The sequence below is a fragment of the Atractosteus spatula genome, chromosome 7 (genome assembly GCF_055471065.1).
Source record: "Atractosteus spatula isolate fAtrSpa1 chromosome 7, fAtrSpa1.hap1, whole genome shotgun sequence".
In the NCBI taxonomy this organism is placed as follows: domain Eukaryota; kingdom Metazoa; phylum Chordata; class Actinopteri; order Semionotiformes; family Lepisosteidae; genus Atractosteus; species Atractosteus spatula.
In genome coordinates this window covers 35516882-35535669 of record NC_142712.1, presented here as the reverse complement: position 1 = coordinate 35535669, position 18788 = coordinate 35516882, and the positions used below count along the sequence as shown (strand labels likewise).

Here is an 18788-nt window from a genome sequence, read left to right as displayed (position 1 = left end):
CCACACCTACAGCCAGTCTTTGGCACAGGTTACAGAGCCAAACAATTTGACAAAGTGTGTGTAAACTGCTGAAGGAGGCATTTGCCAAGCAGGAATTCCCCCCAGCCAGTCAGATGACACAGGGAGGTATTATATTTCAAGATGAAGGAAATAGCTGACCACAATAAGGAACTGTGTGTTTATGCTATCACAGCATGTCATTGTTTCCTGGATTTTATATCAGTCTCCAAGATGACTAATAATATAAAATAATTGAAAGTTTGTTTCTTTGTCTTGTGTGCATTTGTGAGTAAAAACATCACAGCTGACACTCAATTTAAAACTTTAGTTCCAAATCCCACAGTTGATAACATCACTCTATAGTTTATTCCTAACTACAGACATGCTTGAAATACAGTAAGTGAAAACAAACAAATCTTTGACAATGTACTTCTTGTTTTTACAAAATGTTTATTCAGAATGTGACAAGACGAAGGCTCAGTTTAGAAATCATGTAAAATATTTACACTCTGACAAAAAAAACATTACATTCACATAGGAAATGGGACAGTGCATTTTTTATTGATTCTTAAACATTAATTTAGTTTTAGTTTCTTATGTACAGTATGCGTCAAAACTGTAAATAGTATTTGTTAAGGAGTAGTGAAAAATGCTGTTATTTTTTAACACTTATCAGTCTTTAATGGGGCTAACTTCAATGCTTTATACCATTTTCTTTCAAATAATTACTTTAATAATAATTTCACTTTCTCTGTAAGTCAAAAACTACAAATTCAACACACACTCAGCTGAAATCAACATGTGCTTAATATGTGTTTGTCGTATTTGAATATTTGAAACGTATTTCCACAACTCAAAATTAGACCATAAGAGCTGACAGTTTTAATTAAAAATATTTAACTCTCTCAAAATAATCTCAATAGCAGAATCTTCTTTAATAAAAGAAAATGTGACCAGTGCAAAATTTTAAAGGTTTAAAATGGCAGTCAAACCAAAATATGACTGCTTAACCACTAATGGAATGAAAGGTTATGTTACAAATACCTGAGCATAAGATCTAAGTAGCACAATCTTAAAAAAAACAGACTTAAGAATTCTCCCTTTTTATGTACAGAGTCCCTTTAAGCTATGTTGTTGAGATAACAAGAGTATTTAACTGGTTGATGTAATCTTACAGCATAAGATGCCTTTATTGGTTTTTTTTTAAATAGGCTACCATTAATTGACATTTAATTATTTATTTAAAACCTTTTAGTGTTTTTTTTTATTTTTCACATGCTGACCTGCATCATTTATTTGACACAATAAACCATAGAGCCACGTATATCAACATTGGTACCTTCAAAGCTTTCTGTTCCACATTGATATTGTCATCATTTTTATTTTCTGATTGCAAACAAAAGTCCAGCTAATTTTACAAAAGAAATAGATTTTTTTCCATCTAATTAGTTAAGTTTGCATTTTTCTTTTCAGGTAATTTGTTAACTGAAATGAAAATGCGGACATAAATATGCACTTTATAGCTATGTCTTGTTAGAGTTTTACCTTTAAGCATTTTTTTGGAAATGTAGAAATTCTTCTGGATAACAGGAATCACTGTCAATTCCTTTGCAGTTAATCTGTTTTTGCAGCTTTTCTTCTGAGGAACAGTTATATTTATTAGATTACTATGTCCGTGCTTTGGAGCTGTTGAGCAAGAACAGTTTTGAGTTGGGTCAGTGATGAGAGGGGGTCACAGGGGAAGTTGGGGAGATCAGAGGGTCCGGGGAGACCTCCAGGCCCTCTTCTCTGTAATCAGGGGAGTGTTGCTCTGGGGAATCAGGCTGCTCCAGGCGATCAGCTCTATTCTGCATTATCTCCTCTGGAGTCTTGAGAAACCTTTTCAGAAAACAACAAAACAAATGGAGAATTTTAACCTTTAACCTTAGGCTGAAGACATAACTTTAATAATACTATATTACACCATGTGTCTAGAATAAGTTGGGTGAAAATAAAACTTGAGAGGAACTCACAAAGACCATCCATTTTCTAACTGCTTTATCCAATTCAGGGTCACAAGGCAACCAGAGTCTATCCCAGCAAGCAATGGGAACAAGGCAAGATACATCCTGGATAGAACATCATCCATCACAAGGCACACACAGACAGAAACATGCACACTCTCACACCAGGCCTACTTTTCTCAGAAGCCAAGTAATCTGCCAGTTTGTCTTTGGACTGTGGGAGGACACCAGAGCAAACAGGAAAAAGCCCTCACAACCATGGGGAAAAAATACAAACTCCATGCATAGTGAACCTCGGGTCTGGAATTGAACCCGGGAACCCAGTGCTGCAAGGCAACAATGTGTGCCACTGTGCCGCCTCCAACACAGCAATACAACAAAAACAAACATCACCAACAAATAATTATTGTACATTATTGTATTGTACAGTACTATGTTTCTTTCTGTATTTTCAGATTATTATGCAATTTGCTCTGCAAATAAGATTGCAATTTCCAATATAAACAGAGTAACTTAGCTATATTGCTCTTGGTGAAGAAAGGGTATCGACCTTTACTGAGCAACCAATCCTTTCCTTAACCAATGATTTATAACTTTATTTCTATGGAAAAATAAAAAATATCCAGTATGCCATTTTCACTGACCAATTAGCTTTTCCTCTTCTAAATCCAAGAATTGCTTGTACAACCTTAGAAAATAAAATGTATGGCAGTAACTCAGCTGTAATTTAACTATAACTGGTGAGTATGTTAAACTTATAGAAAGTAATATTACTTCTAGAAAGTAATACTAGTAATATTACATTAATGTGGCTCACATGTTGTACAGTATATGCCGCAACTAAATATATCTTTCACTTGAAACCTGGTCAAGGAAAGTTTTCAAAGTTTTCATGACATGTCACCATTTCCCTGAATTTTACTAGAAATTATTTAAATACATGCTGTACCTGTGCAGTATTTAAGATGACACATTGAGCAAACCTTAACACATAATAAAAAAGTATCCAGGTATGAGCGTAATCATGCCATAGTTATGTGTCAAAGAAAGAGCGTATTCAAGGTGTCAATGTGTTACAGCAAAGGAACAAGACAGATGGATCAAGGTCACATACTTCCATAATCACTTTCAGACAACAGCTGCAGAAGCCTTAATACTAAATAGTCACCCGAGAATCAATTTACAGTCATCAACAGATTATATGAACATGGCATATGCCCCAGTGACCATGAATAATCCAGTATTTCAGTAACATCACCTTGTAGCATGTCTCTGGTAGTGCAGACAGCACTTATTTAATCCTCATCATTAATGAGGGAACATATTTTTTTCTGACAAATACAGATTTCACTGACAGCACAGTGATGGATGAATACTATGCACAGGGTTATGTGGTAGAGACAGGATTGGTGGTGCTTCTGTAATAATCTAGTATGGTATAACATTCACTGAAATATCAGGGCTACCAATCATTGATTATAACCCCAAAACAGAAGAATACACTGCCAGAATTCGCAACCCAGTCTTCGTTCCCTTCCTGCAAGTTCACAGACTTGGTCTTGTACCACAGTCGCACAATACTCGCCTTTACACTGCACACATCGTCTGACCATTCTTGTAACAGAAACATACTTCAATCATGCTGCTAATTGGCCAGGTGGGTCTACGCTCAAACAAGACTGGCGTCGTCACTACCTCATGACCCCCCTACACAGACATTTCCAGTTCTGTGTGTGTTAATATTTGGCCTAACATTCCTAGAGTATTCCACACCAATATCAAAGCTTCAATGAGGTGCCAATGCCTTGTAGGCATCAACACTAATGGTGGCCATAGAAGATACTGATTTTATGACTTTCATTAGACTACCACGTGCAATGTTCTAGGGCCAATACAGTAGGTAATATCCATAACTTTTTTTCATTTGTTGTACATCCTAACCTTAATTTACCTCTTTGTCATTCTATGCATTTTTTATGTAGAGGGGCATGTAGAATACACCATCTTTTAATCCATTATCTCTTAAAAGTATTAAAAATTAACACCAGTTACCATTTTTATTTAAGTCATCTCAATTAATTGCCGGCTCTGCTTTACTGAGTTCCTGTGATATAGATTTTCTATTTCGGCTGAACCCCAGTTTTGGGAATCAAAGACTTTGAAATTTGTTACCTATTGCAGCTCCAACCCCTTAACATCGCTCCCATTTAAAGGATAGTGAAAATACTGTACGTTTGTAAATATAATTGTGGGCCTGCTGAGCATTTACCGAAAAAGCAGTTTCTGTCCTGGCTCCTTCTTGATAATGTTGAGTTTGTAGTAATGCCGAAGTGCCCGGGACATTTTTTCATATGTCATGTTAGCTCTGTTCTGTAAAAAAAAAGAGGAAATATTTAGCAATTTAGCTCTTCCTCTGCTATAAAGAGGAACAAGGAAATGACAAGACCATCAAATTATTCCAAAACTTAATTAGAGCAAAGAAGTTGTCTATCAATATCCAGAGTAAGAAAGGTGATTATTTCATTGTTGTCTATTTTGCCCAAATAAATTGTTAAAATAGCATTACAAGTATAGTGAAAGCCTATATTGCATACACTGTGAAAGTAAATAGTGAGATTAATGAGGGAACCATTAATTAAAAATGTTATTTCCAACCATGCCATTGCCCAGCCTGACCACAACATGCAGCTCTCTTCCACACCGGAGCTCACATGGTCGTTGTCAGTCTCACCTTGTGATTACCCCAGAGACGAGCCAGGCCATTTGGATCTACTATGCGGAACACCATGGTCTCCCGGTCCTCCCAGCGGATGTAGGGTTCATAGCGGCTGTCTGAGAGCAACTGGTACACGTAGTCCCACAGGAGACGACAGTCTGATAGGAGGAAAAAGCATTCTTACCTTCATTTCACTTGCCTTGGTCTATCTACTGCCAGCCAGGTTATTTTCAATGCAACTTGACGTCTTTGCAATGAAATTATTGAGCTGTCACACAGCATGCATACTTAAAAAGGTACACCATGATGAATTCCATCTAAGTAACTCTATTTGAAAGAAACAAGTAAAGGTTTATTCCATGCTGAAAAGAGAAGAAAGGAAACAGAACGTTTCGGCTGTGGAGCCTTCTTTGCGTGTCACACTTCTTTGGGTATCTCCACAGCTGAAATGTTGTGTTTCCTTTCTTCTCTTTTCAGCATGGAATAAACCTTTATTTGTTCCTTTGCAGCTTACGGATGTTGGCACAGCTACCTACTTGATCTATCTGAAAGATACACCATTGAAAAGCATGCCCTGCTCTAATAATCAATTAATATTTGTGGTAATGCAAATCTTACCTGCAATCTTGCCATTGGCTTCAGTGAGTGGAGAAGAGGAGTATGAGCAGGGGTTTTCCACTCTATTGGAGAGGTTGAGAGGTTCCTCTTTGCAGCGCAACACTGTTGGAGGGGCTGGTGGATTTGATTGACAGATGTCATTAGGAGGGGTAAAAAAGCGACTGAGGAGATGAGTAACCGAATCTCTGACACAGGCTGAGAAAAACTTCTAGGAAGGCCTGAAACAGCCAATGTGGGCAGTTTTATAAGCAGACAATTGGATTCAAAGTCTGTTTTTTTTCTAGTAACAGGAAGTGCGCCCTGTTTTATAATATACTAAATAAAAAAGAAACTTTACTTAATGTAGTGTCTTTAAAATCAATTATCTCAAAACTCTTTATAATCCATAAAAGGCACCTAACACAAAATGAAATGAAAAATAACCACAAAGCCAAGAAAGCAACCACAAAAAAGTTGGCTGAAAAAGTACGCTTTTAGGCCAGACGTAAATGCACCTGAGGTCTTCCGGAATAGTGATTCAGAATCGTTGGAGTATTTTGAATCAGTGGGAACACATCATGAACCTGAATGATCTGAGGAAAGGCCATGTGCAGGACATCGAACTGATAACATATTTGCCAGATAATGTGTTAAAAAGCCAAATCAAGAAGAACCTTAGATGTCAGGAGTGTTTAAGAATCAACTTGAAATCAGCCAAGAACCAATGCAAGGACTTTGAAAGAGAAGTCCTTTCCTGTTTTCTTAGGCATCCCTGTTAGTACGTAGGAAGGCCGTTCCATTTTGAGGGGACAAGAAAGGGTCATTTGGACTGTATAAGGCCTGGGTTACGGGGCTTGCCGTCTCCCTAAATGATAGTTCATGTGATAAGTGTCGTAAACAAATGTTTGTGCCTTCGCTTTGCTCTGCCACCTCACTATGTTTGAGAATCATAGAAAGCAGGCAGAGCAACACAGAAATCACGTCATCCATTTGGCCGGTTTTCATGCCTGCTGACGGGAGCGTTTTATGTTTTTATTACAATTGATGGCTCTTTACAATTAACCCCCCACGCTCTATTACAATAGACAGTGCACCCACATCAGCTGCCACAAGATTATTAAAAACTTTAAAAAGAGCAGTTTTGGTGTTTTGTAAGTGTCTAAAGCTAAACTTAAGGCTCAATGTGCTACTTTACACTGCATATAGAATGTAAATACAGTACAGATCACTGCTGTAGATCACTTTTGAAATTATTTTCTCCCAACATCTTGTTCATATTAAAAATGGACAGGTATCTTGTAATTGCCATGGATTATTTGTTCTTTCTAAAACTAACTTTCCCCAACACTGACTGCAATGAACATTGCAAAAACATTGTCCTGTTTACCTTAGCTGTGTCAGATGAACACATGTGCAGAAATAATAGGGCACAACAAAGAAAGGCTATGTTCTTCAATAGTATGTTCTTTTCTTGTTTGGTGCTTTGGAAATTGCCCTCAAAGGTTACTTTATTTTAGAATTCCAGATATTCCTGTTAGAATAACATTCATTAGTTCATGTGACATCTCAGAACTTTACTATTATTAGTATTATTTCTAACACATTATCTGAAGAACATGTGAATGATGTAGCACAGCTGTCATTTAATTCAAATTGCTCTCTATATGTCAATATATGTTCTTTCCTCTCTGCACCTCCAAAACAGTCCACTCTCCCACTGCACAGGCTGCGATATCAGCTTCATACTGAAGACTGCAATCTTGACATGTGCTATATCATGGTATGCTATAATCTTTGATATACCTCCTCAACACACACCCTAAAAATTCTAGCACCCTCTCAAATCATCAAGAGGACAAACGCTTATTTAAGACTGTTGAATAATGATAAAGTTATGTGCTTCTATCAAAATCTATTTGCAACAGCTCCAATGACATAATGTATTAATATTCCTCTACATTTAATATATTAAATTTAAATTACTTATCCTGAAAATGTACACTGAAAACAATAAACAATAAATGAAAGTTATCACATTAAATTATTAATTTCCCCACCTCCAGCTGGACCAATAATAAGTGGGAATTGTTTTAAACCAATTGACTGGTAAGGACAAATGTTTTCTTATCTTGATTCATACACTTCAAAGAAATTTGAAATTTGAGCCCAGTGATTCCGAAACCTTACAACATTAACATGAAAAGCAAATAAATGTAAGAGTCCTTAATCTGATAAATTGTCTTATCCTACAGCCAGCAAACCACACTTCACATTTGTACCAGCTGTGGCGATCTGTCTTAGATGCAGTAGCATTTATGAAACTCAGAATCATGAAAACAAAAAAGGTACTTTTTTCTTAATGTTAGATAGAATGGAATAGGAGGTGCTTCTGATGTGTTCAAACAAACATTAATACACTGTGCAAACAATCTCCATGGATTAATACCTGGATATAGCCGGGTCTACCCTTTTTAACTAATTAACTCTAAGAAATTCTGCCAAACTACAGAATCCAGGATCAGTCAAAACAGGCCCTGCCTTTGATGGTTTTGGAAGGGGAGGTGGGACTTCTTTTCCCAAGTACAATTCCAAAGCTCACTTGCACGTGCATCAGGGCATCCTCAGTGGAGCTCAATCACAGAAGCGTAGTCATACCTGGGTGAATGTGCTGTCCAGGGAAGGTAAAGACAGGCAAGGGGTGATCTCTGTCCTGGTACTGGTCAGCACTGCTGCTGGACACACGAACCATCGTCACTGGGGAGTTGTTTGGAAGAGAGTTGGTTGGGCACATGGGTACAGTCCTGTATGAAGGGCTACAGGGAACTGTAGCCACAGAGCACAGAAAACAAGACACAGAGATGGGTGTTGAGATGCCCACCTTTAAGGAAAGAATAAATTAGATAATGTCTCATGAATATGCTCATCTGTTCATTGATAGACTGTTTTTCTGAAGGTTCACATAACCACTTCTCCATAACACAAAGCATACTGTATCACTACATGTAAGATAGAATGCTGTTTCTGCTAGATTTTTTTAACTCCGAAGCTCACTTTAAAACCACTTATATATGTGTGTATCCTCATCTCCATTCAAGAGTACTTCTCCTCTCTTTGCCTTACAGCTCTAAATCTGATCTGATTTACAAATCCAGCATATTTTTGGTTGACACTCCCCACACCATGTAACAGGAACACAAATAATTTCTTGTGAGAGGAATCCTGAACAAAAGACACTGCATTAATAAAGAAGTTGAAAAAAAAAAGTCTCATCAGCTAGTGTAACTAAGAACATCTATAAAACTATAATTAGCATAAGTCTGTTTTTCACAAAAACAACAAAGTTCAAACTTCAGCATTTTTTAACTACCAACTCTTTGAAATGCTCGGTCTGCACAGTTATGAAACAAGCAATCTGTTAAACCGAACTACTCCTTCTTTGCTATGCTTTTCTGTATTGCATTTCTAGCATGGATTCCTAATTATACTGTATATATTTTTACCTGCAAAGGAAGTAGGCTTACTTGCATTTCCTTATACAGGAGCAGATAAACCTGCTCTTGTTCAGACACACCTGTTGGCACAGTCTCCAAACTCAATTTGAACCTTGCCAAACGTCCCATGTTTGAAACTGATCTGGAAATCACCTTCTCTTCAAAAGGGGCTGGGTGTGTCTGTGTTTGCATGTACGTGTCAGAGGAGGCTGAATGGGTGTTTTTGTTGAGAACATGGCAATCTCTTGTCCATATGTAAAATTTGTAAAAACATTGCCAAAGATAAGAAAGTAGGATAATAGCCATCACAAACCACAGTACAGTAGAACTGAAGTGTACTAGAAGAAACACATAAAAATTGTTGGTTTATTTTTTTCTTACCGAGGGAATTTTACCATTCTGTGAAAGTGGTTAGTGCATATTTTGTTTTCCAGACAAGAGAAGGTACTAGTTCCAGAGTAATGTTCTAAACTTCTCCACAGGATGCCATATGTCTTTGCAAGCATACTTTAGTAATTATTTTAACCTTTTGTTAACTGAACTCTGCCTATACACGATACCTTTACTCCAAATTACTGATTTACTTTCTTCTGATAATCAAGGCAATTCACACAAATATGTTGAATTCAAACTCCCTTGTTTAGATCTTAGTTATCTAACTAAAAACAGTGGATCAAAATACATTCATCTTTGTTTTCTTGAATTTTAAATGTTTTGCATATCCTGTGTTCTGTGATATTTTCAACTATTTTCAAAAGTCATGCGTCAGGGGTAATGTATGAAAAAATGTGTGTGATGTTAACCAAGTGAAGAACTAAAGATGATTTCCAGATCTTATAGGTAACCATTAAAGCTGTTTGGAGTACCCTAAACTGTTATCAAAGAAGTGAAACAAGAAAAGACAATAGAAGGACTGGAAAATTGAAGTAAACTACTAATTCTCAAAAGCAATCTAAAGGTTATATATTTTAGAGGTAGTTGGAATGAAGTGCTTAGAATCCATAGGTGCATTAAGTTATTTAGAGTCTAAATTTGAGATAAGAGATTATTTTGGGCAGTAATAAAAAAAATATATATATATCCAAAGAAGACAGGCAAGGTCTGAAAAAGCTTCAAGGTACAACCTTCCAATGTTATTGAAAAAATAATAATAATAACAACTGAAGAAAATTATGAAGGGATTCTCCATCAATGCATCCAGATCTAGATCAAATAATTAGGGATAATGTTGACAAACAATCACAAGTCTAGAAAAAGGGAGAAGCTTTGGAATCTGCCATATGACATTTGAAACAGATTTGTAATGCCAGCCGTTAAAATAGATACAAGAACTGTACGAGTCAAATCAGTAAAACAAGGTACAGTAAAAATGACTATAAATGGAAAATGTGTTGTCATTTTATATCTGCCTTTTTGTTAGTTATTTCAATAATTGTAATATCTTGGTAGAGCTACCAATGTTTGTGAATTTCCATACCTTGTGTCAGTATTATATACCAATATCACAAAGATATTGACTTGAAAGTCAACATCCATTCTAGATGTTCATTAAAAAAAAAGTATTTTATTCATGTTGGATATGTTAGTGTTTTATTTGTGGGTAAAACATTAATTGGTATTTCCTTATTTTAAGAGAAAACGTCATTTGCTTTGAAATGAAAATTGATCTAATTTGAATGTTGTGATTTTTCACTATCAAGTGTGAAGTGCAGGGAAACTTCAACAGGGAGACTAGTTGTATTCCTCTGACAAGCTGCCACAGGTTTTTTGTTGCGTTTGAGTTATTCCCCTGATTCCAGGACTGCTGCCGAGTGCCACACCAGGAAGTTCTCTATGTAAAAATGACACTTTTTTCTGGCATTGTAGGGGAATACCATAACTTGCTTTAACAAACACAGAAAAGTAGCAGTTTCACAGGCATTCAGAATATCAGAAAGAACACAAGCTAATTAGGCCAATGAAGCTCATCTGGTTTTATTTTTTAATGCTGAATTAATGCTGAACTGATGTCCCAGGTAATTATTCTTAGAGATACAAATATATTAGTTTTGTCAGTCACTGTGCTTCATTTGTCACATCATCAAGTTTCAAGTACTGCTGAAAATTGAAAACACACAGGTGGCGATTCTAGATTAGATGGGCAACTAAAGGGAGTTAAGGTATAGTGAGGGGGACACTATGCTGTAAACAGGTGCCGTCCTTTGGATGAGACGTAAACCCGAGATCCTAACTCTTTATGGTCATTAAAAATCCCAGGGCGTTTCCCGAAAAGAGTAGGGGTGTAACCCCGGCATCCTGGCCAAATTTCCCATTGGCCTTTACCACTCATGGCCTCCTAATAATCCCCATCTATGAATTGGCTTAGTTACTCTGCTCTCCTCCCCACTGATAGCTGATGTGTGGTGAGTGTTCTGGCGCACTATGGCTGTCGTCGCATCATCCAGGTGGATGCTGCACATTGGTGGTGTTGGAGGGGAGACCCCATTTCCTGTAAAGCGCTTTGAGTAGAGTGTCCAGAAAAGCGCTATATACAGTAAGTGTAAGCAATTATTAATTATTATTATTAATCATAGCAGAGCCACAGGACATTTGCCATTAGGCAGAGCTCATCATACATGCAGCTCCATGCGAACTAGAAAGCACATGACTCCAGCCTGGATGGGACTATGCTCAATCACAAGGATTAACTCCCAGCAATGCACCTCCATTGATTCAGCTGGACTGGAGCAACTGGGATAAAGCACATACAACAGCTGTGTCTTCTGCAGGGACTGTAACCCACAACCTATTGGTTTTAAGTCCAAGTAATTAACCACTATGCTACTCTTACAAGGTGGGGATATAACAAAAATGTTAAAACATTTGGAATCACCAATAATTTGATGGGGTATATTCACCTATCAGAGAGAGACAGTCATCTTTTGACATATTGTTTGCTCCATGTGAGTTGTGTGACTTATTTATTAAACTGTTTGACATTGGAAGAGTGATATTGGATTTTATACCTTTTGAGCTTTCGACAATCTGCTGTGTTAAGGTTTTGCTATAATTATTTAGCAATATATTATTCTAAATATGAACAAGTAATAGGTTTATTCCATTCTAAAAACGTTGTGTTTTCTTTCTTCTCTTTTCAGCATGGAATAAACTTATTACTTTTTTCTTTGCAGCCTACGCATGCTGATGCAGCTACCCACCTGAACTACTTCAATATAATTCTAAATACCCTATAGCATTTTCACTGCCATTTTCTGGACACATCAAACCACTGATCAGCCCTTTAATAAAGAGCAAAGTCACAGGTGTACAGGACTTTAGAGAGTCTCGAGATATGACCAGGTACTCACCCCCCCTGACTGTGAACTCTCTGTGTTGAGGTGTGTGGGCAGTCTGGCCTCCTAGAGGTTTGGGGAGGGAGTTACAAACCATGGCTCGCCTCTGCTGTTTTACATGCTGGAGAAGCTCGTATAACACATCTCCTGCAACATGGGACAGGACAAAAAAAAAGCTTTGCTAACCAGCGAGAATGAAATATCAAATAATATTATTGCAAATATACACAAACAAATATTGTATATCCTTGTTGGTTTACAGTTTATTATACCATAAATCAAATAGTTACAGTTAAGGTTAATCATCTCATAAAAATAATATAAAATACACACTTTCTAGAAACACAGCCTGTCTATATGAAGTCTCTATCACTTTTCAACAACTGCTTAGTCCAAATAAGGGTTGCTGTGTCAGTCAAATGTATTCCATTGAATATGCATATTCATTAATATTTTGTTTTGTTTTTATCACACATTCCAGGTGTTCATAATCATAACATAAGAAATGTGAACATCACAAGTGATAGCACGCCTTTTAGCCCATCTTGTTAATTAGGTCGCTATTAGCATAACTATCAAAGAATTGCATCTAATATATCTCTGTCTGGAAGGATCCCAAGGAGTCAGTTTCAACTACACGAGAAGGGAGTGAGTTCTGCAATGCAACAATCCGTTGTGCTTTTAGTCTAATATTTACAGTTTTTTCTAGTAATCAATAAGATCCTTAAAAACAGAATAATGAATTATATTGTCCCTTTGATCTGAGAAAGCTTTACTTTTGGTTCAGCTTTTAATAACAATCAAATCAGAGTTCCCAGACGTGGTGTCAGTTTCATCAGTTTCTGTGGTTAAATTTATTTTTTGTGTTACCATTGACATGAAACAGCAACCAGTTAATTGGAACACATAGAAATGTTTATGACTGCCCGATAAAATCACTTATAGTGATGGTGTACTAAGCACTTAAGTGGATTTAAAGTAGGAACTTTCAGGAACACAGGTCACTAATGTGATTCTTAAACTCTTTAAGACTAAGATGTGATATGAACGAAAACGTAAGTTTCCCCAAAAAGGAGGTTTGCTGGAGGTTGTTAAATTAGAACCAGCAGTGTAGCACATTGGTAAGGGTTCTGGTTATATAACTAGGAGGTTGTGTGTTCAAATACCAAGTATGACACTGCTGTTACACCTTTGATCAAGGTTATTCACTAAAAATTCTCCAACTGAATACCCAGTTGAATAAACGGATGCTTTGGATAAAAGTGTCAATCAAATAAACTAGTAGGTAAACAGTTATTTAGTGCTTTGTCATCATAGATCTTATGTGGTAAATGTGTCTTATGTAATGTGCGTTAAAAGACCTACAGTACCAATGGGTCCCATACTTAGAGTTTGTGTCCCTGCTACTAGGAAATCCTTCTGGTCCACTCCCATTTGTCTTACCTGAGCTTGGACATCGCAGACGGAAGTCCTCCTTGGTGAGGAGGCAGAGTGCCTTGCCGTTCATCTCAAACTTAGACTGATCTGTCCTGCGTAGAGAGTATTCCTTCTGAGCCCAGCGCAACCAATGACTCACATCATCCTTGCCCCATAAAGAAGGGTTAATCCCTGAGGTACAGAAAACAAGACCTAAGAAGCAAGTCTGAAATACCCACATTCTTTTTTTACAGCTTCCCAAATCTTCTTGGGAGGACTTCTTGTCCACTGTAAGCCATTGAATGGCAAAGAAAAAAGGAAAAAATGGTTTCAAAGCTATTTTGTACATATTTTATCTCCTACAAAAACAAGTTGTTTTATACTACCAAGTGCATTACATTTAATACACTCCAAAGTTAAACATGCATGCTGTTATACACAAATATAGATTTCACTAATCATCATCTTCTTGTTTTAGTATTATTGTTGTTTGCTATGAAGTATACCCGTTACACCAATATAGATTGTGACTTAGCCATTTAACATTCTGTACTATTTAACCAATACATACTGTACCAGGTGTAAACACAAATGACTCAAGCATACCACTGGCTGAGAGACTCCTCTGTGGCTGGTGAACTATGCAGACTAGGGGTTGCAAAGAACACTCTAAACACATGTACACTAATGGGCAGAACTGAAACAAGGAATATTCTAAGAGGTCAGTTATAGTGGGCTAGGAACATAAAAATAGAGCATACAATTCCAAACCACATACACTGAACCTCTTTCCTTGGAGTGGGAATCAGAATTAGGTCAAGACCTCTGTAATGATGCCCAAACAAAGTAAGAAAATAGCAAGATAAGAATGAGTAGTGAGTTGATGAAGGGCAGTGTGGCATAGAGGAGTAGGGTCTGCCAGACTCCGCCTCATCCTCCAGAGCTGGAGAAGCAAGACAGTCCCATCTTCCTACAGATGAAACATCAGCAACTGGGGTGGCAGAAGTATTCAGAATTATTTTTTCTTTTAGGTTTGTACCTCCTCATTGCATCTCCCTCTCATCAGCTGCATGATACACTGGGTGTGCTTTCATTACTGATTACTGTATCTCCATGATACAATACAATATTCTGGGGAGGTTTCGTGAGAAAGAAGTTCATCTCAAACCACTTTCCATCTCTCAGAGCTGGATTACCAACATGATCTATGTAGAAACTGTCACATTAGCACACCTCAGTGCACTTGCACAATTCAGGTCAAACTACTTGTCATGATCCCTCTATCCCACCCTACCCACCAGGAGTTTATAAATAAGACAAACCCCAAAGCACTTTGTCTTGCACTTAGAGTGCATTACTATTCCACCGAAAAGGTCTTGGTACCACTTGTGTCTTAAGTGATAACTTTAAGACATTAAGGTAAGAAAAAACTTAGACCCTGAGGTCCTATGACAACTTAAACATTCAATATTTATGAACCACAGTGTGACTCAATTTTTAGGGGAGGTATATTTATCAGATATTGTATATTCATTGACTTCATAATACTTGCGGTAGAACATCAGTTCTCGAGCTAACTGATTAATTGATTTAAACCTTTTGATTCTCAAGATGATTCACTGCAGCAAAGTGAAGTCATACGGAAGGTACTCACGGAGTCTCCCTGGCAGCTTGCAGAGTTCGTCCTGGGCCCCTGGGTAGACTGGGGTGAGGGGACTATGGGGGACCACTAGCGCCGGAGGACAAGCTGGAGGGCTGCCACTTACACAACATTCCTGCGGCCATCAACAACGAAGAAGGGACAGAGAATGGTGGGAAAAAAGGCACTTTGCTTTAGTAAAACTTTATCAAAATTAATATGAACTTTTTCTGACTTCTCCAGTGCATGCATGTTTAAATGCATACCATTTTGGAACAAATTATACATAGATTATAGGATAATTATTCAGGGTAAGCCTATTCTTTCCATTTCTTTTAATGCGTTTCAAATGAGCCCATGAAATGTCAAAAAAATAGTATCCAGGAAAACTTAAAATAGCATATAGAAAAAAAGCAACTGCATTTTAATTAAAATCACCGCATTTGGCATTACAGTATGGAACTGCAGTCTGGTTTATGAAAACAACTCTGCAAAAGCCTTGGAAATAATAGGCAAAATCATATGTTACAATATATGCATATTATGAGCATCAGAAATGTACTTAAATGTGCTCTGGTGTTTTCTACATTTATTACAAAAATGATTATACTTCAACAAATTAATAACAAAACAAGTTAAACTGCAAACGACCAACTTGTGTAAAACTGTTGTAGTAGCCAATCTATCGCATTTACCAATCAGGTTTAATGGACTCTGTGCCCGGTGCTCCTTGTCATTCATTAATACATGTTCCTCTCTACTCATCTTTAAATCTAAAAGGGTACTTTAACTAGAAAACACGTTTGCCTTAAAACTAATGGCTAAAATTTCAACAGAAGATAAACGGAGAACTGTTTTCATAAAGAAGGAATAATACTAAGTGAAAAGAGTAGGAATATGCAAAATGTTTAAAATATTTGCACAGCAGTGTAGTCTGTTTTTTCGCTCATTTTGCATTTCAGATGGTCTGTTTCCATCATAATGTACCTTATTAGAAAAAATGATGTACTATTTCATTATTATAAATAGCCGCGTCCAATAGTAGTCTATATTACTAAAAGGTTCATTTGTAGTGTATATCACACCTAGTATTCTAGCAGAATTTTCAGCGCAATACGCCATCAGAAAAAAATTGAAATCATGTTTTAAATGTAAAAGCGAAAGCAAAGTAGACCACTTTTAAGACAAAGAGGATGCGAATAATAGCCTTCGAGACACATTTTTTATTTCAGAAATGTGTAGTTTAAACTTCAGTATTAGCGATATATTTGAGATCAAAATGAAGACGTACTTTGCCACGTTTCAAGTCTCTGCTCAATGTAAACGTACAGTGTGAATTAGAAAAAGAGAACTGCGATAGTCATCGCTTCCTTCTGTGCTGTTTCTGTTTTAAAATTCTACTTGAAAAGTTTATTTTAATTTCAATTTCAGTATGTTTAGGCATATTAAAATTATAGTCTGAGTTTTAAGGGAATAACTCTGAAGTCCAGGTGTTATCTTTTTTTTATTATCTGTACTTACCTTCAAAGGTGGTGGTGAGGAGCCGTCACACATGTTTTGTACCTGGAAGAGACTGGGAGAAAATCAAAACAAGTTTTCCAAAATCTTGGAAAGGAAATTAAACTCTGGCCAGACTCCGTGGAAAGCTTCTTGTGTAAACACTGACTAAAATAACTATATGTAAGCCGAAAAGAAAACGTCCATGTTATTAACTTTTAGATAGCATGTTATCTTTTTTGAAGTATTCTTCCGGGAAACGAAAACGAAAGGGACCGGATCTGCTTATTGAATGTGTGGGGGTGTGTATTATGTATGTGTGTGAAGCTGAGAGTAACACTGACGGACTACGGGAGAGCGACAGCTGATGCAAACTCAACACCTGTACAAGGTACAATCACGGTTGTGTGTGGTCTTACTCTTCACCTGTCCTGCTAAATAGTATAGTTTATTTCTGTGGTTGATTATAGAGGAGTATTATAAGAAAAAGCAACGATTTTTTATTTCTCCTTTTTATTATTTAACACCATTCCCTGATCTTGCCTATGTTTAAATGAACCTGAGAAGCCACTGTAGGCCCTATTATTAACACGGGTTAACCTGCTATATGCAGTGAACTGACTTGTTTTTCATCACTGGAACACACTCTCATTTTTAAATACCGATAGGGAAAAGGCAGTCTTTTCCCCTTTTATTCTCTGTTTAGTTTCATGAGACAATGTAATAATCTACAAAGTACTGGGAACGTTTCCAAAGATCAAACTACAAAAAAGGCAAAAAATCAGTTGCATAAAAAATGCCAAAATCATGTTTTGCCTCGTGGCTTGGAAAAAATCTACGTTTATGCTTATACTGTAAATCCTGAATATGACATGCCTATAACGAACTATGCGCTAATTGCAAAATACTCAAATAAAACATGATATAATGTAAGGTAATATTAAAAAACACAACAGTTGATGGCTGAAACTGAAAGCAAGGGTCAGCGTTGGTTAATATACCAACACTCATCTTAACATCTTTACCCCGTGATAAATGATGAGCCTTCAGACAGAATTAGTCTACTACCACAAGATAAAAAAATGGACTGACAGTTAATCTTTATAATACTCCCAATTCACAAATGTTAGAAATAAGATGTTTGGATATGGTCAGGTTTCGTGCATTTAAAATCTGTATTTTTTTTTGTCTCGGGGGTCACCTGGTAATACCAGTCAATCGGCAATTGATTACGCTAATTCATCAGTAATATCGATTCATGGTAACGTTTAATGCCAACATTCATTGATGTAGATTTTGCTATAAGGTCAGTTATGTGTCAACTATTATTTCTCATTTTGTTTCCTTTAATCTAATTAATATCGAGATAACATTTTCATTATTTGTTTCTGCTCTTAATATATTGGTCATTTAGCGCATCCTTTGCTAAAATCGGGTCCAAAAGCGCCTCCTTTCGACTCATGAGAGAATAGCAATAATCAGAAAGATGTTCGCAACAATTAAACTTCCATACGAAGGCTCATACTTCCTGGACGTTATTATCTTTTAAAATAAAAGCAACTTCTGCGAAGTAGGCTTTTTATGATTAAGTAGTTCAGGTGGGTAGCTGCTTCAGCATGTGTAGTCTGCAAAGCAACAAGTATTAGGTTTATTCCATTTTGATAAGAGAGAAAACACAATGTTTCGGCTTCCTCACACCTGGAGAAGGCATCACAGCCGAAACGTTGTTTTCTCTCTTCTCTTTTCAGCATGGAATAAACCTTTACTTGTTCCTTTTTATGATTAGGGTTTATTATAGTTTAAATATTAAATTATTTTAATTGCGTATTATGCTTTGCGTACAGAAGTAGATTAAGTGGTCCTTTTAGCTCCTAGTAATTACCTCTCCACAAGGGTCAGTATTGAGCAAGCTAGCTAGGAATTAGTTGATCTTCAGTATGTGCAACACAAATTAAATAGAGAGATAGACAACATGGTATAATACATTTGCATATTTTATTTTTAGTTAACTGTTAGTAATTCTTTGCAATAATTTAACACTTTTTTCCCAAATGTAATATCAATTGACTTTTTATCATGCCTGACTGTGAAAATTGA

At 36.7% G+C, this 18788-nt stretch overlaps 1 protein-coding gene across 1 annotated transcript; it reads right to left on the bottom strand.

Moving 5' to 3' along the window:
* Window positions 1-433: 433 nt before the first annotated feature.
* etv7 (ETS variant transcription factor 7) lies at window positions 434-16978 on the bottom strand. Its single transcript, XM_088921074.1, has 9 exons — window positions 16716-16978; window positions 15210-15330; window positions 13583-13747; window positions 12155-12286; window positions 7972-8139; window positions 5338-5451; window positions 4735-4877; window positions 4273-4373; window positions 434-1878 (listed from the first exon to the last, which is right to left on the bottom strand). Exons 1-9 carry the CDS (start codon window positions 16746-16748, stop codon window positions 1716-1718), a joined length of 1140 nt encoding a protein of 379 aa, XP_088777200.1. The 5' UTR covers window positions 16749-16978; the 3' UTR covers window positions 434-1715.
* Between the last annotated feature and the right edge of the window lie 1810 nt (window positions 16979-18788).